Below are 27,531 nucleotides of genomic sequence, written 5' to 3'. Positions count from 1 at the left end.
CTGGCCTCGAACTCAGAAATCCGCCTGCCTCTGCCTCCCAAGTGCTGGGATTAAAGGCATGCACCACAGTGCCCTGCTCAAGCTTTGTAATTTTATGAGGTCCCATTTGTCAATTCTTGATCTTAGAGCATAAGCTATTGGTGTTCTGATCAGGAAATTTTCCCCTATGCCCATGTGTTCGAGGCTCTTCCCCACTTTCTTTTCTATTATTTCAGTGTATTTGGTTTTATGTGGAAGTCCTTGATCCACTTGGACTTGAGCTTTGTACAAGGAGGTAGGAATGGATCGATTGGTGTTCTTCTATATGCTAACCTCCTGTTGAGCCAGCACCATATGTTGAAAATGCTGTCTTTTTTCCACTGGATGGTTTTAGCTCCTTTGTTAAAGATCAAGTGACCATAGGTATGTGGGTTCATTTCTGGGTCTTCAATTCTATTCCATTGATCTACCTGCCTATCACTGTACCAATACCATTCAGTTTTTAATCACAATTGCTCTGTAATACAGCTTAAGGTCAGGGATGGTGATTCCACCAGAGCTTCTTTTATTGTTAAGTTTTTGCTATCCTAGGTTTTTTGTTATTCCAGATGAATTTGCAAATTGTTCTTTCTAAGTCTGTGAAGAATAGGAATTTTGATGGGGATTGCATTGAATCTGTAGATTGCCTTTGGTAAGATGGCCATTTTTACTATGTTAATCCTGCCAATCCACGAGCATGGGAGATCTTTCCATCTTATGAGGTCTTCAATTTCCTTCTTCAGAGACTTGAAGTTCTTTCATACTGACCTTTTACTTGCTTAGAGTCACACCAAGGTATGTTATATTATTTGTGACTATTTTGAAAGGTGTTCTTTCCCTAATTTCTTTCTCAGCCTGTTTATTCTTTGTGTAGAGGAAGGCCTCTGATTTGCTTAAGTTAATTTTATATTCAGCTCCTTTGCTGAAGTTGTTTATCAGGTTTAGGAGCTCTCTGGTGGAATTTTTGGGGTCACTTAAGTATACTATCATATCATCAGCAAATAGTGATAATTTGACTACTTCCTTTCTAATTTGTATCCCTTTGATCTCTTTTTGTTGTCTAATTGCTCTGCCTAGAACTTCAAGTACAATACTGAATAGGTAGGGAGAGAGTAGGCAGCCTTGTCTAGTCCTTGATTTTAGTAGGATTGCTTCAAGTTTCTTTCCATTTAGTTTGATGTTGGCTACTGGTTTGCTATATATAATACTTTTACTATGTTTAAGTATAGGCCTTGAATTCCTGATCTTTCCAAGACTTTTATCCTAAAGGGATGTTGTATTTTGTCAATGGACACAGTAGGTGTTTTGCTACTTTGCAAGCAAATGGGATAGCTAGATCACAGGGTAGTCCTTGGGAACATTTATTATCCTTTTGGAGTGGGGGTGGGGGGAGGCAATAATCATGCTAACTGGGGTGTGATGGTATCTCATTGAGGTTTTTTGGTAAATTTTATTTGTAATATTAGAATATGTTTGGTCTGTGTGTACACCTGAGTGGAGTGCCCATGGAAGGCAGAAGACACTGAGTCCCTTGGCGCTGGTTTTGCGCTCACTTCTGTGAGACTTTGAGGTGTACCTTTTTAGGCTATTTTCTATCTGTTTTTGATGCAGGTTTTTGTTGCTGTATCCTTGCCTCTTTGACCTGGCCTGCAGGTCACGTTATTCGGGGGAACGAGGAGGGTCACGACCTGTGAATAAAGAATGGGTGAGAGAGATGACAGGACTCAAGGAAGCATTGCTTGTCAAGAGTCGTTTACTTGGTTGAGGAGAGCATATTTAAAGCAAAAATCTTGGAGGGACAGGGAGAGGAAGGAGGGAGAAGGAAGTTTACCAGGGGAGGGGGAGAGGAAGGAGGGAGATGGAAGGTTACAAAATCTTCTGGGGTTGAGCTCCGGGGTGACAGGTGAGGAGGGGGTGGATGACAGGTGGGGAGGGGGTGGATTTCCGTGAATGTTCTTTTCCCAGGGCCAAGCCAGGTCCTTGTGATTGTTAGGCAGGATGTTAATCTCAGGGTTCTCAATTAGCTGGGGCAGGATGTTTATCTCAGGGCTCTCATGGTCCCCAACACCTCTTGGTACTGTTTTTACTGTATCTCACTGGTTTTGTGTGTTTTGCTTCCATTTTCATTTGTTTAAGGCAATTGTAAATTCTTTTTCCCTATAATTTCCTTTCCCTTTAGTTGGTTGACTGCCTCAGTTACCTGGTGTTTTCTCAGCACTATGGAGTTCAGTTTCCGTGTGTGTGTGTGTGTGTGTGTGTGTGTGTGTGTGTGTGTGTGTGTGTGTGTCTGCCAGTGAAGGCCCGAAGAAGAGTGTCAGATCCCCTAGAACTGGAGTTACAGTGGTTGAGTTCTTTTTAACTTATATAATTTCTGAAGTGTTCTCTCCTGTTGGTTTCTAGGTATCTAAGTTCTTTGTATTTCATAATTCCATTGTCATTAGAAAAGATACAGGAAATATTTTTTTTCTAATTTGTAAAGACTTAATTTTTCTGACTTAATGTATGTTCTCTTCTAGAGAAAGTAGAATGCATTAATGGAAAATATGTCTTTTGTAGATATTGGATAGACTGTTCTGTAAATATCTATCTGGTGTTTATTTATTTATTGGTAGATGATCTGTCTGTTGAGAAGAGTCTAGTATTAACCCCCCCACACACACATACATATACATTATTGTTTTAGAGCTATCTCTTAAAGTAAGTGTAATATTTTATAAAACCAGATGCTCTTATATTAGGTGCCTATACATTTCTAATTGTTAATTTTGCTTTTTAAAACATTTTAGTATTCTTATTATTTGCGTATGTGTGTTGGTATGTGTGTTGTACTACAGCACTCTTATAACTCTCCATACTGTCTGGTGATCAGAAGCTCCATTAGACTTTGCTTGATGTAGAAGATCTTTGCTTTCTGAGAGATACCCTTGCTTGGTCTGATAATGTTGGTTGACAGCTACTTTGTTCAGGTCTTAAAATATATCAGTCCATACCTTTAGCAGATTTCTGTATGAAATTTGCTGTTAGTTTCTTGGGTTTGTCCTTAAATGTGACTTGGTATTTTTTTCTTGGCAGATTTTAAGGTCTTTTTTTTTTTTTCATTTGTCCTGTGTGTTTTATGCTTAAGTATAATGTGTGTGATAAGGACTTTTTCATCCTTTCTAGATACTATGGACTCACTAAATCTTGATGTCCGTGGTTTGTCCACTATTAGGAAGTTTCCTGTCCTCTCATTGAGTAGCTTTTCTATGCTCTTTTTCCATTATTTGTCCCATGTATGGAATGCCAGTGACACAGGCATTTGACCCCTTGATGGTGCCTCAGAAACCTCTCATGCTGCCTCATACTTCCTCTTTTCTGTTTAAAAGTGATTTTTTAAGACCCATCTTCAAGCCCCAGGGTTCTTTCTTTTGCTTGATCTGACTGCTAAGGTTTTCAAAAAAATCTGATTTATTTTTTAAAACATTCTGATTCATTCTTTTTCAAAATTTCTTATTTATATTCTCTATTGTCTTCCTAATTTCAGTTGTTTACCTGTATGCCTTTGGATCTCACTGACATTTTTTAAAAGAAAAAAATTTGTGTATTTGTGTGTGTGTATGTGTGTGTGTGTGTGTGTGTGTGTGTGTGTGTTATGTTCACATGAGTGCAATGCCCCTAGAGGCCAGAAGTGAATGGATTCATCAGAATTTGGAGTTACAGGTTTTTATGAGCCATCTGACATGGTCGCTGGGAACTAAACTTAGGTCCTCTAGAAGAGAAGTGTGCCATCTTACCTGTATATCTTTCCAGCTTTTTTTTATTGACATTTAAAAAATTATTTTGAATTACTAGGCATTTTATTCATTTTGATAGATTCAGTATTTATTGTAATAAAGTTATTGTTGAGAGATTAGATTGGGTGAGGGTTTTTTTTGTTTGTTTGTTTTGACAGACAAATGGAATTTAGTATACTTAGTAACATTATTTTAAATACTATTACTTTTAAATTTCTTGAGCTCTTCGGACTTAACATAGGGAAGGTGGTTGCATCAAGGAGTGCTTTCTAGAAGTGGTGGCACTGGTTGAACCTTGGAAGAGGGCATGCTGCATCCATCCAGTTTTTTTTTCTGGGGCTGGAGGAGGATGACACATGTTCAGGTGGAAGGGTCTGGGTGAAGACAGGCAGAGCACTTGGAAAGTGTGTGAATGACAGGGACTGCTTTGAGACAAGCTGAGGTTAAGCTGGTGCCCACCAGAGGAGCCACAGATGGGATGCTCACACTCTTGTGTTGTCTTCTGCAGTTACTGGCTCCGTGTAGCTGGAAAAAAAATGTAGCTCAGGGACTTAATTGAGAAACTGCTATTGTTGCTTTTGTGAAAACTATGTTCTGAAGGAGATGCCATAAGAGGAGGGCTCAGCTTCCCTCATTCTGCAGCCTGAACCTTTCTTCTGATCCTCCATGGGAGAGTTGCTCAGCAGATTAGTGTCCAGAATATTCACTGGTTCTTCCTTGTTACCTGGAGAGAGGCATGGTGCCTTAAGGCAAAAACCAAGTTCAGAATTGTCTACTTTCCACTTCAGACCTATGAGGCCCGGCATGTGTAAGGAGGACTGACTCCGGTATATTCTCATGCATCTTCCCTGCCGTGCCTGGGGTCTTAAGGAAGAGGATAGAGGTAGTGCCATTAAGTTGAGCATGTGCTTCTCTCTCTGCAAACAGTGACAGCAACAACAAAGAACTCAAAACCTTCTGTTATTGTATTTTGACTCTATTCTATGGTTTTGTCTGTCCACGTCTTAGGTGAACTCTGGGGTGTGGGCGTGGTTGTCAGGGCAGGATTCAGGATTTCTTGACCACAAAGAGCTTGAAGTTCCAGGTTCTTCATCTGTCATGTACTTTACTAAGAGGGAAAAGACATCAACTATCATTCCTCAGCTGTAGCCTTGGCCCACCTTGCCTCCTTTCCTTTAACCTGAAAGCCCAAAGATCCTTCCTGGGATGGGAACCCCTCATGATGTCATTTTTCTGTCCAGTTTCACATATAGTTTTTTAGCAGTTGAGCACTGATTTATAGAAAACGCTATTTAGTCAGCCCTCAAATATTGGGAGAACTATCAATTTTTACATCTGATTGTTTTGCTTCAGCAAGACACGCCATCTCCATCCTCTTAACATTTCTCATAATTCATGGGTAGTGAGAGCATGAGTCAATTGGCTGTCTTTGAGTTGCCATGGCAGCTGTTCCTCCTCAAGGCCCCCTTAGCGCACACATCCTCCTATTGTCACCAGTCTCTTTGCTTAAAGACTCTCTCATTGCTGACCATATGAATAGCTAGATCTTGTTCTTGCCATCAATTTGGAGAAGGGCTGCAGATATTCAAGTGCTAGAGACACTATAAAATTGGCTTATGATTTGGAAGTATTGCCTAATGAGAGCCCATGGTATGGAGTGCTTTAAAGCACTTTTGGCCTTAACAATTCAATTGACATCATAGAATTTGGGGCCACACTAGCTTGGTTTTCAATGTCAGCATTAGAAATTATGTAAACTTTTGTCCAATTCTCTCAGTCTCTATGAGCATTATTTACCTTTCTGAGACAGTAAGATCCTTACCATTGTAGATAGTTATTAAAGTTAGTGATACCTCACAACAGTGTCTTGGCCCATGCTTAGCTTGTAGCTGATAATGAATTCCATTACTGATATAATCATTCCAAGAGGAAGTGTGGGTCCACATTCTACCTCACCACTGGGCAGGGCTGCTGAAGAGGCAAATGCCAGTTGCACAGAATGCTTGATTGCATTTCTCCAAAGCTTCTGCTGTTGGGTGTTGGACTTCAAGGATGCACCAAGTCACCGCTGTGGAGTGAGGGTGGTAAAACACAGTCTGAGATGTGGGAGAGCCAAAGCTGCTAATTCCTGAATTCTGGGCCTTCAGAATTTCTGCTGGAGAACTGCAGAAAGTCAGGAATGAAGTGTCAGGGATCCCCAGGCCTGTAGTGAGGCTGGGACCGTTGTGGTTCTCAGACTTTTGGACATCCAGGCACAGCTGGGAGTTGTGGAAGAGCTGAGAACTGAAGAGGCCCATGAGCTAAAGATGGGCCTGGGGCGTGGGGGTCGGCTTGGTGGGCAGACCAGCTTAGCTTAGTGGTGATTGTCCTCAGCTTGGGGGTGGTTGTGGCTGGGAGTAGAGAGGGCTTCTGTGGTAGAATTAAATTGTGGCTCTGTAGGAAAAGACCTTCACATTCCCCACGGCGGTGGTAGATGAATGACAGTCCTTGGTTCCAAACTGTTTATTGGTTGTTCATCGCTGAAAATGGATGGGTACCACTTCTCAGGGTGGACTCGGAATTAAATACCTTTTGCATGGAGGAATTGGGAAGAGAAGCTTGTTGGCTAAATCCTCAGGGCCTCTAGGTACCTCATTGTCATGGAGAACTCTGTTCTGGGCCTATATAACCATTGGTCACATTTCCTTATGTGAGAAGAGTGGCACTAGTTCCAGGCCAGGAATCTGGATGGGAGCAGGGAGTTGCGTACCATCTCTGGAGTGTACCCCAGGTTTCTGGGGACTCAGACCTGCACTACCTATCAAGCTTCCTGGCACCGTTTAAAGTTCCACAGGGAAGAGCTTATTTTCTTAGGTTTCTTGATTTCGCTCCATGCCTCCTTGATGCTGGAGCATGGACATACAAACACTCTCTGTGTCTCTCTGTCTTGTTTCCTCTCCCTCTCCCTCTCCTTCCCACCTTTTCTTCTTCCCTCCCCCCTCTCCACTTATAATGTACCAAGCACAATGCTAAACTTTAAGTTTATCTCCTTAAATCTTGGGGAGTAACAAAACTTTGTGTCCTTTATAGAATTGCGGAGCGGGCCATTTTCATGTTGTAACTCAGTTTTGGGGACACATGCAAGAATGTGGAATATTCTAGTAGTCTTTATCACATGTTCTCTTAGATAGCTGAATTAAAGCAAATGATAAAAGAGAATAGAATAATTACCAGACAATTACATACTAGAACTTGAATCATTCCCTTGAAATATGGGTTTGATAGGTGTTTAAAGGAGAGAGCTGAATGTAGGGATTGATACATGTGTGCAGTGCTATGTACATGGAAAATACACACTTAAATAGCACGGAGTATGAATGTTTAAAGAATTGCAATACCATTTTGTACCAAATAGACTGCAAAGCAATTGTAATCCAAATATGGCACAGGCATAGGAATGACTAATCTCTTCAATGAGTGGAGGTGGGTCAACTGGACAGCCAGAGAGTGAAATTAGATCTTTGTGTTATTCTATATTAAAAATGAACTCAAAACCAGATGTGAAACACTGCAGGTAAATTTTTGGACAATCGTTCTGGGCAATGGTTCTTTTTTGGTATATGACCCTGAAAGCACAGGATGCAAAGCTTCTGCCAAGCAAAGGAAGCAATTTAGCAGAGAGAAGAGACAGCCTGTATGCTGGGAGGAAGTGTGTTATAAGTCACATAGCTCATGAGCGGTGGTAAGCATCCACAACATTTAAGAATCAAAACAACAGAATTGTAAGAAAACAAAATGGGGAAAGGACTTGATTAGACTTCTCAGATGAAGACATACGAGTAGTTACTGTTTTGAAAAAAAGTTCCACATTCCTATTCATCATGGAAATGCAAATTGCAACCACAACAGCATATCACCTCAGAGCTCTTACAATGGCTATTACCAAGAAGATGAAAGATAACGAGTGCTGGGAGGAGGCAGAGAAAGGGGACTCCTGTGCACTGTTGGTGGGAATGTAAATTGGTGGAATCGTTTTTTAGGAAAACAGTATCAAGGTTCCTCAGAAAATGAAACTAGAATTATCTTACGATTCAGTAATTGCACTTTTGTGTATACATCTTAAAAGGATTGAAGTCAGTAGGTTGAGAAATCTCCACTTTGATTTCTTGTTCATTGCAGCACTTATTGACAGCAGTTGAGAATGAAAGGAACCTAAATGTTCATCACCTGCTGTGTGGATAAGGAAAATGCATACCCAGCGTAGGCATGGATGCATGTGTGCACACACCCAAATGCATGTGTGTATACACACACACACATACACACACACACACGCATGAATATTATTCAACCGTAAAATGAAACTGTCATTTAGAAGAACACAAATGGACCTGGTATATAAGCAAGCAGAATCTACACAAGTGGAGAGTAGAATGGTGCTTTGTGGAGGATAGGGGATGTGTAGAGAAGTAGTGGAGGTGTTCACCAGAGGGACAGGATTTCAAACAAGAGGATAATCTCTCAGATCTATTGTATGGCATGGTGATTATAATATTTAAATTTTTAATATTGCTAAAAGAACAAATTCTAAATGTCACGACAAGAAATTTAAGTGACAGACTTGTTAATTAGCTTGATATAGTTATTCCATAGTATATTCATATATCAAAACAGGACATTTTTCCCACAAATATGATTATTTACTAATTTAAAAGGAATATCTTAAAACAGTATTCACAACTAAAATAATATTCTAAAGAAAGCACATTCTTCCTAAGGTAGTGTACAGATTTATTGTGACTTTATTTTGTGTGTGCATGTCATATGTATATCCTCATGGAATAATATGTACAAGTGCACCAGTGTATGGGCCAAAGGCCTGAGCTTGATGCCAGGCATCATTCTCTGTTACTTATCTTATTTTTGAGATATGGTTTCTCACTGAACCTGGGCCTCTCTGATTACCCCAGACTGGCCAGTTCACTCTAGGAATTCACTTGTCTCTGTGCCTTTTCCCCCTTGCTCTGGGGTTATAGGCTGCCTGCATCTAATGTTTGCACACGTACTAGTGACCAAACTCAAGTCTTCCTACCTTCTCTCTAGTTCCATTGTGTTTTGAAAGATATATTTAAGTGGCTATCCTAATATTAAGATCTCCATTGCAATTTTTTTTTAGTGGTCCTTCAGAGTGGTATGTTGGGTGGGTTTAATTAAGTAGATTGGAATCATTGCATTATTACAAAAAAAGACCCAAACCTGTGTGTTGGTGTAGGTGTGAACTGAGAAGGTTTGCAACCAGATATCAGCCATTTGTTGTACTTCATTCACTCTGATCACAGGTAAATTAACTTCTCCCAGGGTTTTATTGCTATGAAGAGATCGTGACCATGGCAACTCTTATAAAAAGAAACATGTAATGGGAGCTAACTTAGAGTTTCAGAGATTTAATGTATTATCATCATGGCTGGAAACATGGTAGCATGCAGGCAGACATGGTACTGGAGAAGGAGCTGAGAGTTCCACATTTGGATCCACAGGCAGCAGGAAGAGAATGCCACATTGGATGTGGCTTGAGTACCTGATACCTCAAAGCCTGTCCCTGTGACATAATTTCTCTAACAAGGCTATACCTACTACAATGAGGCCACACCTCCTAGTAGTGCTACTCCCTAATGGCGTATGGGGGCCATTTTTATGCAATCCACCACAGCCTCTTACTCATTAAATGGCAGTAGGGCTGGTGTGTGCTTCAGTAGTAGAACACCATGAGACCCTTCCTGCTTTACTTCACTTATCCAATTTATTGATATTTATTGAGTGATATTTTCGTTATCTATTCCTATACAGTAGGTCACCCCAAAGTTGGTATCTAAAATAATAACTTTATTATATTTCTTTTTTCTTAGCCAAGAATTTAGGCAGGCCTCATCTGAATGGTTTTCTGCTTTACTTTGCTCGCACTCATGTTCTCATTTGATAGGTAGGCTGGTTGCAAAGGCAAATGAGTCCTATGATTGGTAGATTGTTGGAGATGGGTAAAAAATTAAGCTGAGGTTATCAACTGGAGTTCCTGCATTTAGCCTCACCAGCCTAGGAGAGTTAGGATGTCCATGCCTCTTAGATGTAGGACATGCAGGCCGCCAAGAGATTGCCCAAAGAGACAGGAATTAGAAACTTTGCAGTCTTGGCCAGAAATGGCCCAGTTCTTTAGGTTGCTGTGGTCACTACATTTCTAAGCTTTAAAAAGAAGAAGCATAGACTCCCTGTCTCTGCATGGGGGAAATCGAAGAGTTTATGGCTCAGTTTCATCTGCTACAGTACCTTCTGTGTGATTGCTGCCGTTATAGGGGTTAGAGTTGGAGAAGTAAACAAAATGTGATCTGCCCTTATGGGACTGAAAAAGTTCACACTGTATTAGCAAGTGCTACAGGAAGAGATGGTAGAGGGAAGAGGTGTGGAGGAGGTGGAGGGAGGGAGGGAGGGAGGTTATGGAGATTGGAGTGAAGTGATACACCTGCAGGAGGTAAGGGGCAGCTCGGAACTGCAGACTTTGGGTACAACAACCATGAAGGTTATGGATTGAGTACATACCTACTATGTAAAAGCCACAACAAGATCATTGGTTGGAGCAGAACTAGTGGGGTGAGCAGCAAGCAGAGAGCAATAAGGTAGCCAGGGTTCTGCTGGAAGTCAGATGGGGCTTAGTATCTTTGCTTTTGAGAGTTAGGGAGCTCACTAGGGAGCCTTGACTGGCCAGGGACTCACTATGTATTTCAGGCTAGCCTCAAATTCAGTTCTGTCTGCCTCTACCTCCCAGCTGCTGACCCACCACACTCCATCATAAGTTTTAAAGATTAGATAGATTAACTGTTTAACTTCTGGCACATGGTGTGAGTCATGGTTAGTGCTGGCCACAGTCACTTGTGCTTCATTGATTCTGAGTATGGGATCATCCCAGGTCCTCCTTATTGCTTGCCAACTTTTCAATCACAGTTGCTTCTCTGGCTCCAGTGTGTGTGTGTGCCCTGGCTAGAAACAGCAGCAGGATCCCAAGGAGAGATATAATGAAGTCCTGTCTACTGGACAAGTGACTCCTGCCTCTTCTGTAACAACTTTAGCAAGGCAGACACACTTTGCCCTGGCAGGCACTCAGATGTGGAAGAATGGAATCTGTGCTTTTAGGTGCACACCTTGGGTTTTTATTTTTTTTATTTTTTTATTTTAATTTTAAATGTATATGTGTGCTTGGCATGCAATTGTGCCTGTGTACTACTTGCATGGATATGCCACATAGGCCAGAAAAAGGCATCAGATCTCTGGGAATTGGAGTTACAGATGGCTGTGAGCTGACATGGTCTGAATCAAACCAAGACCTCTAGAAGAACAGTCTGTGCTCTTAACTAACTGCTGGGTCATCTTCTCTCTACCTCCCCCTCCTAGATGATTCTTAAGGGATCAGCTTTTATTTGAACTGCTCTGGAAAGTACTGTCATTTCCTAGCTAGCTACAATAGTTTGCAGTGGTGATGGAGGCAGAACAACAACAACAACAGCAACAACAACAAAAACCAGGATAGCCATCTATACACAAGTGGAGTATGAAAGAAATGCAAACTTGAAAACAGTTCTGAAGGAGCCTGTCCTATCGGTTCCATTAGCAAATACTTTAGAAACTACTACTGACAAGGCTTTGGCCGCAGGCCTCTAGTGCTTTGATTGTTGCACTTGTGTTTTCTTTTGTCATTGCCTCTTTGGAAAAATCCTCAAAATATGCATATCCTTTGACTTAGAAATCCCTCTCAGAGATTTTCATGAAGAATTAACTCTAAAGCTGTAATAAAAGATACTCACAGCAATAGAAAGTAGCAGTCTGTAATAACATGTTATGTGGAGGCTCAAATAGTTGGAGGCTCTGAGGATACAGTGCATTGAATTTTGCTATCTTTGTTAAAACTGGTAAATGAGAACATTGTGTAGAATTGGTTTTTGCTTGCTTGCTTGTTTTTGGAGACAGGGTCTGGCTCTACAAACCTAGCTGGCCTGGAACTTTCTCTGTAGAGCCGGCTGGCCAGGTGTAATTAAGCCACCAGGCCAGCTTTCTTTCTCTTTTCTTTTCTCTTTAAATTGTTCACTTTTCATCTTCATTATTTAGTTGCTGTACGTTCTTTGTAGGTCATGATGTAATAGAATAAATAAAGATGGAAAAAATTCCAAACCAAAGTTGAAATAATGTAAAAACTCACTGCAGGTGTAGGAAGTCTAAAAGAAGCATCCACAGCTTGAACGTGGCTTAAGTTGTTGGCAGGACGAGCTTATTCATTATTATTCTGTTACTGTTGCTTTAGCATTACAGCTGGCTCTGTGTCTGCATTCTGCATCCACACGTTTAACTTGAGTAGAAAATTATGTCTATATTAAACATGTAGAGACTCTGGTCATTATTCCCTAACAATATTATGTAACAGATGTTTACAGCATTTATACTGTTCTAAATATTATAGCAATTGAGAATGTGGGGAGATTCTATGCAAATATTATACCATTTTAGGGAAGGACTTGAACATTACTTTTGGTATCTCTTGGGATCTTGAAACCAATCCCCCTGGGACACTAAGGGACAATTTTGTGTATAGAATTAAAAACAAACATATGACCAAAAAAAATCCTTAACTCCCTCTAGTATTAAATTTTGATTTAGTTTTTAAAGAAGTTCACAATGCATTTGTGATCTTATTTTGGATTAAGGTTCTAAGATAGCCTCATCTTAGATTTTTGATTAAAAAATATTTTTTCTTTCAAATATTTGTGTGTCCAATTTTATAATTGTTTACCCATTGATGATTATCTGATTTCATTATTTTTTAGTTTACAGGTGATTATCCCTGTAAAAATATATTTGATTTTTCTTATGTAGTTATTTGTAATAAGGGGCAATTCATGCAGGAAAAGTTAAATGTAAAAAATCACAAAAGGAGTTCTCTAGGCACGTTGAAAGGCGTTTGACTTCTTGTTACAGCTACAACAGGTCATCACAGTACATCACATTCACATTCACAATCTTAACTGTTCTGCAGGTCACAAGTCTGAAGTAGCGCTCATCGAGTTGAGCTGGAGGCTGTTCCTAAGTTGCATTTCACTGGTAGGCTGCAGATTCTCAAGACTGGCGGATTTCTTGACCTGTGGGCCCTTTCCACCCTTACTGCTAGTCATGGTTGTAGAGACATCTTCTGCCGTTCTTGCATCTTCAAGGGCTCTTGTAGTTAAATTGAGCTGCTTTGGTACCTCAGAATGACATATGTCCTTTAAAGTCAGCTGGTTAAACAGCCTGAATTTCATCTGCTTGCCTTTATTGCTTTTTGCCATTAAGGGATTGGAATGGGAACATCTGTGAGGGCATATATTCTGTCAGAGCAACTAAAAATATTTTTTAAAGTATTATAAAATTATGGATTTCCTCATCACTACTGTGCATACACATCTTTGTGTGTGTGCTTGTTTGTATATACACACTTGTGTGTTTGGGGATTGAACATGGGACCTTGTGCAAGCTAAGTTTCTTCCACTAAGCCATATCCCCAGTACTGATTGTGGTATTTTGATGTATTTTAATTACTTGCATATCCTTATGAAAATTCTATTTTCTTCCCTCAATAGTGGAAAATACTTATTCTGGTTGGTTCCCTTGGATATGCTTACTGTAGTTCTTGACTCCTTTCTTCCTCTTGGGTATGAAAAGATGTCTGGGCTCATATTTGCTCCCATCCCAAGTCTACAGTTAGTAATCTGTTCTTCTGAGATGACCTTTCATGTGTCCTACAGTTCCCTGGAGGACCCCTTAAAATATATATTGAGGCAGGTCCACCTCTCTAGAGGTCTGCAGCATTAGTTGTAAGGATGCAAGTGATGCTGTTTTAGGGGCTGCACTTTGGCAAGCACAGTTCTTTTGGTGGGCAATGATTGAAAACACAGTGCAGATGGCGGTAGAATATTGATGCTGGCCCTTCTCAGTGGAAGGAAGGAAACAGCTCAGTGTAAAGACATGTGAATAGCTCATTCTCTGATTTCTAGTGAGTTTAACTTGGTTTCTGTTTGAGTTCTTTTCTATTGTGTTGAAAGTCCTAGAACTAAGGAGATTAATAGCCACTCATTGATAGATACATACATCCACTTCAGATTACCACTACTAACATTATTATTCACGAGACAGTTACCTAAAACAGTTTAATATGTTTCCCCTTCTTCTTTGCCCCCGGGGAGAGACCTTAGTAGGGGTGTGCTCATTAGTCCATCCTTAGGCTGCTGAAGCAGCTTTTCTGTTTGATTACCTGTCAGTACCATGCAAAGCCAGACTAATTGCTTGCTCTGTTTTCAGTTTTAGGGGAATTTTAAAACAGATTATTGTGTAAAAGTTTAAATGGTTACATCTGTAAAGCTAGTTCTGTCTTTTTACTTTTTTTTCTCTCTTTTTTCTGTCTCTTCTATCCAGCTATCTTCTTTTTCTTAGAGGCAGCCATTTAGTTTGTGTTATGGTAAAATGCATGGAAGTGTGCTCTCCTTTCTCCCTTCCTCCACCTCTGCATTAGTGGGTCCTGGAGCCTACCTGGACGTCTTCAGAGAGACCCCATTCCTTTTTCTGTGCAGTTTGATTGTCGCTTGGTGAGACTGGGCCAGGTTATTCCTGTTGGTCCACGTCTGTTTGGTTACAGTCATTTGCCTTTCTAAACAGCTATCCTCACAAAGTGGCCTCACAGGGCCCTGTCGTAAGCAGTCTTACTGTATGTTTACTTTATATTTTTTCCTGCTGTTTAAAAACTTCATGCCAAGTAAGTGAATTTGTGTGTTATGAGTTTTTTATGACCTTTTCTGATTACTTGCATCATAGAATTTCAGGGAAGTAGAAACTTAGAAAAAGGGACGACCTCTTGGAAGCCCGTGTTGCTCCTCTGCTTAGGTGTTCTGCTACTGTTCTGATGTGTCTGCTCAGAATGCTCCCTCAGTTGGCTAGACATGCAGGAAATAATGAGCATTGTATTTTACACATGGCTTAATTCTGGTTCTTCTTTACTTAATATTATTCTCTATTATTTTCTCTTGTTTTTCCTCCATTTTAGGCTGTTTGGTTTTCTGGTTTTTTTTTACCATTATAAATAATACCATGCATGTAAAAGCTTCTCTAAATTTGTGATGTCCTGGAAATGGGTTTCTGTAAAACTCTAAACAAGAAAGAAGCCTGCATTTGTTAAGTACACTGATCAGCTTGTTCTCATCATAACTTGGAAGTAAAGCTAATAACAAATTGTCACCTGGAACTCTTTGTCCAATGAATCTCATTTTTCTTCTTTTTCTTGCTCTAGGACCTTAGAAATGAAGTTGAGAAACTACGCAAGGAAGTGAGTGAGAGAGAGAAGGCTGTGGAGAAGCATTACAAGAGTCTTCCAGGGGAAAGCGAGATAAACTTCCATACTCAAGAACAAGTGGTCAGGAGTCTGACTGAAAGTGGCAGCCCGGAGGACCTGCTGCTTCAGGTACCGTACCATTTCTTTTCCTTTCACATGTAAATCTTCTTTCAATTTAGTAGTGTATTCTGAACTCCAAACACTTTCCTTGAGACAGAGTCTCATATTGCCTGGCTGGTTTCAAACTCACTGTGTAGCTGGATAACTTTAGTTTCTGACTTTTGCCTCCACCTTTGAAGTATTGGATTCGAAGCATGGTCCATCACTGCCCCTGCAACAGACTTCACGCTCTGTTTGTGGCACTTAGAACTACCTTTTGTCATATGAGCCTCATCCAATAGGAGGGAAATCAAGGTCAGAGGGGAAACGTTTACCCTGGCCCCACAATAAATGGCAGATCCGTGGCTGGATTTGCTTCTACACCCAGCCTACTCACTGAGGACAAGTACTTTCACGCTCCTTTGCCCATTTCCTTTCCTGTTTAGTTTGGAATTCACTTTTTATTGGCCATATAGTGAATTTCTGAGATTTTACCCAGGTAACTGTGGTGGATTAAATCCAGGTATTTTAATAGTGCCTCCTACTACTGAAACCCCATTTAAACAAGAGTTTGAGAATAGGGATGTGTAAGCCTACAGTGCTAAGAAGGAACAATGTGCAACAGAAGCTGTAAGTTAACAAAATTGTGGATGTTGTGTTTATATGAGTGGGAACTGCACAGGATTCAGTTTTGCTACTATGACACATAGTAAAGAAAAGTGAATAAGAGTTGAACTAATAGGCTACATCCCAAAAAATGGCTTAGCAGATATAAGATGTGGCCAATACCTTTGAAAACAGGAGATTTAGCTAGGATTCTGGGCAGGTATTGATGACCCTCTCTTTGTCTCCAGCAAGAGATTTCTGGGGGATCTAAAGCACAGAAGTGCTGCCCTGGGCATCATTGGAGGCAGCTGAAAGCAAAAATGGCAGTGAAGGGAATGAAGTAAATGGAGTGTGCACACCCCAACCAGGAGATTCCTCCTAGAGGGAAATAGAATGAAAGATGCAGGCAATTGAAGGTTCTTCAATCAAACAGCTCGTTTTCACTTGTACATCTCTGCAAACCCATATCGGCTTCTACCCTAGGGGTAGCTAGGTCCATTGTGCACTGGGCTAGACTGGAGGGAGAGAAGCGTAGCCAGGCACAGGTGGGTTCAGGTCACCAATGAGTTCGTGAGCAAAGAATACACACACACACACACACACACACACACACACACTAGTTCTTCAGTTTATTTGGGGGCAACAAAGGCTATTTAAATATTTTGGGGGGGTGAGTTTATATCATTGGCCAGGACCAAGATGTTGGGGATGCCTCATTTGCATGAGGAGGAATTCCAGGTGCTTCTGGACATGACCTTATGAGGGGAAAGGAAGTTTAACCCAACTACTGGCAACATGACTTCCTCTGGTAAGGCAAGGGGCGCGGAGGACAGGGTTCTGTACACCATGGCATGCAGTGGGCGAGCCATCCTATTCCTGCCCATCTCAGGACAAGATTTCCCAGGTTTGGACATACCTCAACCCACTCTTGCTCAGGGGCTGTTCCTGGTCCCATGGCTCTCTGGGCCCCACACATATCCCTGTAAGACCACTTTGATGTGTCCATTTCCACATTCATAGTGTCTGAGCACTTTCAGCATTTAAAAGGCTTAAGTTCAGCAAATGGGAGAAGAGACTGTTGAAGTATGGTTTAGTTAGAACAAAATAGTTACTAATTCCAAGAGTTCAAAGAACTGAACGTGGATTGCAGTGTAATCATGAATGCCACATTACTTGGCTACAACATTGTTTCAACCAGTAATGATGTAATTGTTAGGAGAGATCTTGAGGTGGAGATAATTGACTCAAACGCTAAATCCCTACACTCCAGTGATTGGAGCCAGTTTGGTGAAATTGAAGTATAAGAAATCAAGAAGCACAGGACACTGTGATGGTGACACCTGAATTCAAAACAGAAGTAGTACCTAAGGAATTGCAAATTGGTTTTGTCAGGGATTGAGACTTTGAGGTAAAAACTGGGAAGAGAGTAGGTTACTATTTTCTTGTTAAGCCCTACAGTATGGTTAGCTAGGTAGGTCAAAACTTGACAGTGATGAAGGTACAGCTGTACCAACACAATTCTAGAGTGGTAGTGTTGGACAGTTTCTAGTTCTTCCTATTAGAGTTCAGTGGGATCTTACAGACAACAGCCTATTTCTCCCTTGTGGGTACCAAATTCCTTCTAAATGATTGGCATGTTAAATTCTGTTCCATGCACAGAGCATAGATGTTGATCTTATTTATCCCTTGCCCCCTTACTTTCCCACAAAAAAAGTGAATAAAACTCTGCTTTAGGAATATTCAGGTTGGGAATACATTCTGAATGTGAACCTGGCCAGACCAGAGATGCAGTCTCCAGTGCTGTTGTATTATCAGATACAGGCTGCTGAGGGGCCACAGGAAGGATTGTGTGTTGTGAAGAAGGAAAATCATATATGAACATATCCTAATGTGTATGTGCAGTCTCAGTCTCTTCTCCCTTGTGCTTATGTGATAGATCAAATTTGTAGTTTCAAAGGAGACTAAGACTTTACTGGACTTAAATATGTAAGCACTCAACTTGCTCATCTTGTTGACTGGGTAGGAAATGATCCAGGGGTCATTCAGAGAGCAGCGTAGTCCCAGGGATGGAACCAGTTCACTTAATGACAGTCACTGTGGTAAGTAGTGTCAGTTTGTGGACAGCCACCATCCTCTGCCAGGTGGTTAGTATATTGGCTCTGCATCACAGCCCTGTTAGTTGTCTAATATTTTGGGATGATGGAATTATTTAGGGGATAGAATGACTTTGTGATAAAATAAGATATCTCCCCTAAAAGAGTTTAAGAAAAATCTCTTAATATTCTTTTCTTGATGAAAACTTCCTTATGATTTGTTTCATTTCCTTAGAAATCCAATGAAAAAGATTTGGAAGCAATACAGCAGAACTGTCATTTAATGACTGCGGAGGAGCTCAAGTTTGGGAGCGATGGCTTAATAACAGAAAAGTGTTCTCAGCAGTCACCAGACAGCGAGCTCATCTTCTCCAAGGCAAGCTTGACTGAAATTGGTGTTCACATGTGAATGTATTCATCTTCTTTTCTGAAACTTGTTTGATAAGTTTCTTTGATCTAGAGACTCTCCAGTGCCTTCTTGCTGATAATTGAGCTTGCAGTGGTGGGAGGGGAGGGTTTGTCTAGCAGCTCTGCAAATTAGTATCCTTTGTCTGGGCGTTCCTGTTTGCTGTGCACTTGAAACTGAGAAAGCCCACCACACGGGGAGAGGAGCCTGGTATCTGTTCCATCAAAGGTCATCTCTTGAGAACTGTTGGATTATAAGCAGTAAGAAAGTTGTCCTGCTGAAATGCTAGCACCTCCTCATCTGGCCCCACATTATTGGTCTAATCTAGCATAACTGTCTTTGTCCACCCTTGCTCTGAATAAGGACACAGAACATTATTATATTAATTATAAGCTTTGGACATTGTAGCTGTCCAGGGTCTTAGTTTTAGTTATTCTAACCCAACAACATTGGCTTAGCCTAGATCCTACCCTGTGGCCTGTTACCTGTCCATCTTAATCTCATCCTGGTGCCTGCTGCTTCATCCGTGTCCAGCTGGCCTCTGGCTTCCGGTTCTCACCTAACTACTCTTTCAGCCTGAAAAGTCCCAACTTAACTCTCCAGCCTAGCAGTTATGCTGCCAAAATCTCATAAATTTCTGTGTCTTTGTTCAGAGCCAGAGGTGGGCATAGATAGTTATAGTAACTGTCTCCATTGCCCTGAATGCAGCAGAGAGTTTGCTGATGCCTGCAAGCACTGCTGGTGTCTCGGTGTGCCTTTGCTTATGTCTCCCTACCTGCCTTGGTGGTATTTGGTTTATCTTTTAATCCCTGAGTATCCCTGCAGACACCTGTCTAGGGTAACTTTCCCTGATCCTACTGCACTCTACTGGCCCCATTTTTGTAACACACTCCTCCTCTAGTTGCTCTTATTGCCTCCATCCTTCTGCTTCTCTTCCCTGGGCCAGGTGCAGCACCACTGGCAGGCACTTCAGGAGGGTAAACTGGTGCTTATCTCTAAATCCAGTGCTCACCCTATGTTTGGCTCTGGAAAGGTGTGCTGAGTGATTATATGAATGATGCAGTGTGGCAGCCTGTGTGCAAAAGAACAGGTGTTAACTATAGGTCAGGTTCTTTAAACCTTTTTAAAATTAGGCAAATTAGTCCTCTCATGAGTGGTCGATGGTGACTTGTGGTTTTGTGAAAGGTGTTTTTCACAATAATGAACAAGCTGGACAGCATGGGCATCCATCAGAGGGAACTAGAGCTGGAGGCTGGCATAGAGCTGGAGGCTGCCCTTGTGTTCTTGTGCAGTACCATCCTGCAGTTCTCCAGTTGTGGAGTGGTCAGTTAAAGGTCCATTAGGAGGAACCAGAGCGGCTGTGGTGGTTGGAGGGGATGGGTAGACTGTGATTTGTTTTTCAGAAGGCACAGAAATGTTTTTGCAGACAGTACCTTCATAGTGCTGCAGTGACAGACCTAGTCCTGCGCAGGGCTGGATAAACAGTCCAAGAACTAAGTCTTCACCAGTGTTCGTTTTGTTTTGTTTTTATTTGGACCAAAGTTTGTGGAACTGTCAAGGTGCACAGGACCTGTAAAAAGGTAGCCTGTTTTGCAACTAAACAGTTTAGGTCAGGTAATATTGTGGCTAATTTTATATCAACACAATACAGGCTAGAGTCATGTGAAAGGAATTGAGAAAATTAGAAATTTTCTCAATTTCTGAATTGAGAAAAATGCTGTAGGATATTTTCTTAATTAGTTACTGACGGGGGAGGGCCTAGCCCATTCTGGGTGGTGCTATCCCTGGGTTGCTGGTCCTAGGTTCTATAATAAAACAGGCTGAGCAAGCCTCGAGGAGCAAGCTAGTAAGAAGCACCCCTTCATTGGCCTCTCCATCACCTTTTGTGTCCAGGTCCCCACCCTGTTTAAATTCCTGGCCTTGCTTCCTTCAATAATGAACTACATGTGTAAGCCAAAAGGGAGTGTAAACCAATTAAACCCTTTCGTCCCCAACTTTCTTTTTCTTTTCTTTTTTAAAGATTTATTTTATTTATTTTATGTGTATGAGTACACTGTAGCTGTACAGATGGCCGTGAGCTATCATGTATGTGGCTGCTGGGAACTGAACTCAGGACCTCTGCCGGCCCCGCTAGCTCCGGTGTAATTCACTGTAGCTGTCTTCAGACGCACCAGAAGAGGGCGTCAGATCTCTTTACGGGTGGTTGTGAACCAACATGTAGTTGCTGGGATCTGAACTCAGGACCGCTGAGCCATCTCGCCAGCCCTCCCCAACTTTCTTTTTCAGTCATGGTGTTTCATTGCAACAATAGAAATCTAAACAGGGTAGTGTAGAAGGTAGTTCTTCACTGATTTACATCCTGTACTTATTAAACTTCGCTTTTGGAATAGCATTTTAGTCCTGTATAGCTCATTGATCAAAATGTTTATGATCTTATGAAGCCGGTTGAATATTTTAATATTTAATTAATTTATTTTGTACTGAGTAATGTCTGTCCCTTGTATAATCATGGGTACCAGGACATTGCATGGACATTTGGCAGTATCCACATTTTGGCAATTTTTAAATTACTGTGCAAAATGCTGAAATATTTGGCAAAGGATTTAATTCTGTTGTGCAGGACTAATTGCAAGTTGTGGATAAGGAATTGTAAGTTACACTTCAGAATTGTAAATTTCTGGGTGTCAATTTAAGAACTCCTGGCTGTTACAGCCTTACTGTCTCTGCTCTATTCCCTTAAGAAAAGTTTGCTTTTCAATGATTGTTCTTTCTGTGTAGAAAATGTGGATTTCTTCTGCTATGCCCTTGGCCATTTTGTGTTGATTTAGGATTTATCCTCTGCCCATTTTTACAAAGAGCTCAAGGCTATGGTAGTGTTTCTGTTCCTGCTAAGCATGTGTGATCCTGAGAATTAATGCTTAGGTGATCAGGGAGCTGAAGAAGAAGGTGTGAAGTTCTCTGGCTATATGTGACTTGCCACAGGCATGATTTCTAACTTTGTTGTTGACCTGGTTGGGATATGCGGCTGCATTTTGTGAGTATTAAAATAAATGTCTTAGTTGCAGGGTTGTGACACAGCTGCTGAAATAGGCCCCATCCATTTACCAGGTCACCAAATTGCCCTGATTAGCAGGAAGTGATGCATTAAGCCTTCTGTTTACCAGTCTGCTGTCTCTTCAGATTGTGGTCTGCACTGTTCACGTGTTTTCTTGAAGTCATTCCAGAACCGGTGGCAGAAAGTGCCTCTGCCCTCCTTGGGTACATTATGTCAGTCATGCTACTTAAGATCTCTGGCCTTTGACAACTCACCAGATCTCTCTAAAACGTGCCTTCCTAGTCTTTGAGGCAGATTCTAATCTGTTCTTCTAAGAGGATTAGCGATAATAGAGACATGCTAGTAAGTTTGCTCTGGGTTTAATGTTCCAGAAGCTAGCCTAGAATAGTCTGAGTTCAGCAGCTATGAAGAGTGACTTTGATTGGGAACAAACTGAAGGTTCTCATAGGTACCATGTGGAAGGCTCTGGGAAGACTGAGGGAGTGCCATGGACTTTGAGGAAAAAAGACTTTGACTTATTGTAGACATCACCATTCCTAAATGGGTGTGAGATGTCTCTGTCTAAATCTTAGAATGCCCAAGAGACAGTTGTGCTGGTTTAACAAGGGCTCAGGGCCTTGCTCACAGAGGAACAATGTCTGTCTGTGGATTGCTGTTATGTTTCTGATAGTAGTGAGTGGGAGATCACTCCTAGGGCTGTGGAGGGTGCACTGCACACATGGGGCCACACATGAAGATGTGTGCCAAGCACAGTGCCAAGTGTCTGTGCTGAGACACCTCCTGCTGAGCTGTTCTGTGATTGGAGATGCTGGAGAGGGTTGATGGCACCTGCTCAGCAGGTGCCTCACTGCCCACCATCCCCAGGCAGCCTAGCTCTCTTCTGTGCCAAGGAAATCTACTGGCTGTCAGCTCTGCTGAGGGAGCCAAATGACTTCATTCTAATGGGGCATGAGTCAGCGCAGGGGAATAGGTGATTGATGAAATGGGACGCAAATGGCTCCGAAGAGTTCATTTATTTAACATGGGTGAGCAATTTGCTTCTAGGAAGACGTTGACTCACTCTGACTTCCATTATGCAAAATATCCACAGGAATCTCTGCTCTTAAGATTCATATCAGTCCCTGTGTTCCCCTCTTACCTATTTAATCATCAGTTCAGAGAGTGTTTATGGCAGGATTTGATTTATGCCAGACACCAGGCCTGGTTTAGGATAACTGCTATATGCATTGCTCAGACTGAACAGGTGGTTGGCACAAAAGCTCTGGGTGAAAGTGAATGGGTGCTTCAGGACCAGAGGAGGGCATCTTTCTTGGCTAGAGAAGACTCACTTTGAGATTGTGCTGGAAAAGAGCCTATGAATTACACTGGAGTGTCACTGTAGAGTGGTAAGCAATGTCTCTCCATCTCTGAGGTCTCTGAGGGTCTTTGAAACTTGAAGAGGGATGTCTGAGATCCCAGAGATGGAAGACAGAAAGAAAGAATGAAGACAGAAGCTAAGGAGTATGGTGGGCTGTCAGGAAAAAGAGGAGAGGAGAGCTGGGCCTTGACATGGCGGTACCTTCCCTGTGACTCAGAGCCTGGACTACTGAGATTGTCTACACTAGAATTCCATTTTTTTGCTCTATTTTTTAACCCTTGGTTAACTTTGACTTCACGTACAAGTCCATATGCTGACTACTGATTATCAATTAAGTGGACTGACTCAGTTACAACTGAACAGATAGATATAGTGTGCCATATATTGTAATTGTCCAGGATTTTTATTAAGTACCTAGCACAGCTTCAGAGCATTATAATGGTACTCAGAGCTGACATCAAGCGTCCGCTCCATACCGGGCACCATGCATGATTACTTCATTTAAGTCTTTTGACCTCCTGAGACATGTATGGATGTGCTGAGGAGCCCGTCCCAAACCTCAGGATCCTCACATTGATCACCCTCCCTGAGTCTTCATTTCTAGAATTGGGGGAAAGGTGTCATCTCTACACCCAGTCGTATTCAGAGTCAATGAGAGACTACTTGGAGAGTATTTAGCATAACAAGCCTATGAAGTCAGCGTAGCTAGTAATGGGAAAGGCAGAAATGGTGTACTGTGAGACAGGATACACTGACTACATCAAAGACTTGGTGGCTTTCCTTGTCTTGATGTTCTTTCAGGTGCTTATATGCAGGCAAGTGCTGAGAGATGCCCATGGGGCACTGTTGTATGCAGACGCATTTAGCAGTACTTGGGCCAGTGGCCTGTAGTGTGGTTTATAGAAGTGTTGGCTATCTACCTTGGTGATTAGCGTCTTTGCTGGGGTTGGAAGCAGCACCCTTCCCCTTGATCCTAGGGTGCTTAGCCTTTTGCCCACTGCATTTCTTTGGCAGTCCAGTGTAAGCCAAAAGATCCATATTCTAGAAAAAAAAAAAAGGTCTAAATGCACTGAATTTATAAATGCATTGGCTTATGAAGTGAACCAATATATTGAAATTCAGTTATCAAAATATAAAAAAATTTCTAGAGAAATGACATTTTTAATTGATATATTTAAATAACAAAATTTAACAGTGAGGACAGTGACAACAGTACCTTTGAAGTAGTAAGAAGAATAAATGTTCTGAAATATCCTTGGTACTTACAAATAACTGATTTTAGCTGGCAGTGTTATAGAGCTAGCCTTAATGCTCATGTGGCCACTGCAATAGAAGAGAATGGTGGTTTCAGTTAGAGGTTAGTGAACAGAGGATGCAGCCGTGTTCTCTAGTCATATTTGTGTATGTACCCTCTATATGTTAGTGAAGTTGACAAGAATGTGAGCAGCAGCCTTCACTTTTCCATGAACTAGATATTTTCCTCACATTTGGGCAGCAGATATTCACCTAGCTACCACAGCAGGAAATGAGCATAGACTCCTCACTCTAATTCTCAGGCTTATTCACAGTTCCTCAGCTGTCTCAGGAATGCTTTGCACAAAGGTCGGATTTGGGATCCCATCTTGAGATTTTCAGTCTTGATTCTTTAGTGCCATGGCCCTGGTCAGTTGAAGTGTGCAGAAGAGTTACCGTGCTCTTCATGTGGGGCTACTTGCTGTGTGTGTGCTGATTTCATTTAGCTGGTGCATCTTTTGTGGAAGTATCAGAATGGTGATGCTGTGTTCGCAGTCTCTCTTGTTTCATGCCACAAAGTTCATGTGTTTAGTTACTAGCTGTGCTGTCTTTGATGTATTCACAAAGACTGTGTCTTCAGGCACTTGACTGAAGTTGCCCTTTTTTTCTGTGTACTAAGAGTTTAGGGGTAGTGTCTATAAATTGCCTAATATTCAAAGACTCACCCTCCAGTTTTCGTCCTTTCATGTCTATTGGCTGAATTTTTTACCATGATGGTTGCCAAATGGATATGCTTTTTAATCCCATCGTTCTTCCCATAGGTATTAATTAACCATTTTACTATAAAGCAAAGCCTCTTCTCATGTATTCATTTGTACCAATTTTGGACTTTGTAATATAATTATTTCGATGTTCAAATTGTCTTATATTTGGCTAGTAAGAGCTTTAAAAATGGCTTTTGTAACTTCTGGACAACTTTTCATCATTATTTAGATATTATCTATCTGTCTATCTATCTATCTATCTATTAGCTTTGTTGGATTATAATTGACAAAATCAGGTTGTGGCAGCTGGGATATAATTTAGTGCCACATGGAGTGCTTGACTAGCATGCATCATTTTCTCCTTTAAGTCCTTAGTAGCAGTAACACAGAGACACACAAGTACACATCCCACAGTTCACATATATAGATACAGACTTGCACTTAACGTTATACATTAGCTATTGTGAAATAATCACCATAATCAAGATAATTAACACATTTACCCCCTCGCAGTGTTACCTTTCCCCATGGGTTTTTAAAGATCTCTGTTTTTAGCAGATGTCAAGTATGTGGGACTCAGTTGTTCACCTTGTTCGTCTTGCTGTGCACTGCATCTCTGGGACTGACTTGTATAACTGGAACTCTGTTTGGTACCTGCAACTCTATTTTGTCCTCTTGCAGAGGCTCTGGCAATCACTGCTCAGATCTTAAAGCATGTATCTTTTGCACAACAGAATGCTGGGGACACATCATGCCTTTGATTTTTTTCCCTCTTTCAGTACTGGAGTTAGCTGTTTCTCCAGATGTCCCTAGTTCCTTAGCATAATTTATCTTAATCTGCTCCATAATTCCAAGAAGCGGTAGTTACTGCCAATTGATTTTTAGGTGGGAATGCCCAAGCTATTAATTAGCAACTTTTCAAATCCCCAAACTGCTAAGTAGCTGCACCAGAATTTGAATTTGATAGCTGGATTACATATATGAATGGGGAACCACCAAACTACCCCCATTTCATAACCCTCATGGGTTTGCAATCTGATTTCCCAAGGTTATACTAATTAGCAGTGGTCCAGCCCAGCCTCTATCATCACTGTTTTGGACATCTCTCAGATGCCACTCACTCTTCCACTTTCCTGTATATCCTTTGTTTCAGGTTTGTGAGGTTTTCTGGGGAGCATCAGAAAGTGTAGTAAGGCATTGCTAGGGTGTCATGAAATCAGAGGCAGTAGCTCTGAGGGATAGGTGAATCAGGTGGTTTGGAGGATATTTCACAAACGGGTTTTGGGTATTGGGAGCATGGCTCTCTACTTTGTGTTGAGTATTAGTTAGCCTCATAGTACTATAATGAAACACACAAGATAACTTATAAAGGGAAAAGGCTTGGTTTAGCTTAGTTTTGGAGGCTGCAGCCTAGGCTTTGGCTGTTAGGTTGTGTTAGGAAGGCAATTAAAGGGAACACCTGGTAGAAGAACTGCTCACTTCAGGTCTAGGAGACAAAAGTGAGAAGAAGAGGTGAGGTCCTACAGTTCCTCTTAAGAGTGTACCCTCAGTTACCCTAGGACTTTCCATCATAACCCATGTCTTAAAATGCCTACTACCGCTCAGTAGCAACACCCATGTTGGCCTTCTGGGAAGTACGGAGACTGTCATTCCTGTCTCTGCCTGAAGGTGGTGCTATGTTACTATGGCCTGAGCCTGAGTCTGTCTCAGAACCTTCAGTCTGTGGTTTTAAAAATCCAGAGCTAGCCACATGTGTTTGCATAATGGCAAGCCATCTTCCTTGGCTCCAGCCCCTAATGTCAGATGCCTGTTGTCATTTCCAGGAAAAGCAACAATCAGAGTATGAAGGGCTGACTGGGGATTTAAAGGCAGAGCAGAACATCTATGCCCATCTGGCAAAGACTCAGGACACAGACAGGTAAGTGATTCTCTTCAAACACCACAGCCACACATACTTCCTGATTAGTACTCTGCTTTCTGAGCAGGAAAAGCCCCACCTGACATAGCAGTCCTTCAAAGTAGTTAGCTAGTGAAGAGCTCTTTTAATGGTTAGATATATCTATTTTAAATCAAGAATTGCCTGTTTAGTACAGCAAAATTAGCATTAAAATAGAATATTTGCTTAGAGTTTCAGTTCTTCTTTGTGCATTTAGGAAGTTGTTTTATGTGTCTACTCTCAGATGTTCCTCATAACTCCTGCATGAGGAAAATACTAATGTTATGCCTATTGCACGTGATCCCTTGAAATCAAGAAAGGTTAGGTGACTTGTCCAGGGTCACACGGCATTGGCAGAGCCCCAGAACCTAGCCATATTCCATGCCTTTGAATGACTCATGTCTGTAGATTGCTAAAATGACTTAGTGTTATTGAAGGGTGGTAAGGATGGTCATGTGAATCCAGTGGTGCTCCTGTAGCCTCCTGCCCCTAGCTCCACCTCTGTGTCCCCAGTAGGTACCTTATTCTGACCTCTGTTTGTGCATCTGTAAATAATCAGTCTTTACTCAGGATAGTTATAACTGAAAGAAGATGGTATCTAGTATTCATTTCAAAACAGTAGAGAAACAGAAGTGGGTGGTGATTATGATGTAACAAGATTGGCCACAGCGTCCTGGATTTGGTCTGTGGAATACAGAGGTGGAAAAGGATTCATTATTTTAGTTTGCATTTTTCTGAGTATATCCCAGAATTTCCATAGTTAAAAGCATGACCTTCTTTTTCTTTTACCTATGCCTTTCGCTCTTCCCACACTGGC

General features: G+C 41.4%; 1 protein-coding gene across 3 annotated transcripts in view; it reads left to right on the top strand.

Annotated features, from left to right (window-relative positions):
- The window catches only part of Cdk5rap2 (CDK5 regulatory subunit associated protein 2), a 184,738-nt gene that overhangs the window by 71,656 nt on the left and 85,551 nt on the right, over positions 1–27,531 (top strand). For all 3 annotated transcript variants that reach the window (XM_031377671.1, XM_031377670.1, XM_031377669.1), the window contains exons 13-15: positions 15,124–15,294; positions 18,199–18,339; positions 26,602–26,696. In XM_031377671.1, coding sequence (XP_031233531.1) covers positions 15,124–15,294; positions 18,199–18,339; positions 26,602–26,696 — 407 coding nt within the window. The remainder of the gene's footprint in view (positions 1–15,123; positions 15,295–18,198; positions 18,340–26,601; positions 26,697–27,531) is intronic.

The sequence above is a fragment of the Mastomys coucha genome, unplaced genomic scaffold (assembly GCF_008632895.1).
Source record: "Mastomys coucha isolate ucsf_1 unplaced genomic scaffold, UCSF_Mcou_1 pScaffold18, whole genome shotgun sequence".
Taxonomy (NCBI): domain Eukaryota; kingdom Metazoa; phylum Chordata; class Mammalia; order Rodentia; family Muridae; genus Mastomys; species Mastomys coucha.
The sequence above is the reverse complement of the archived record's forward strand: the minus strand, read 5'-3'. Positions and strand labels throughout refer to the sequence as shown.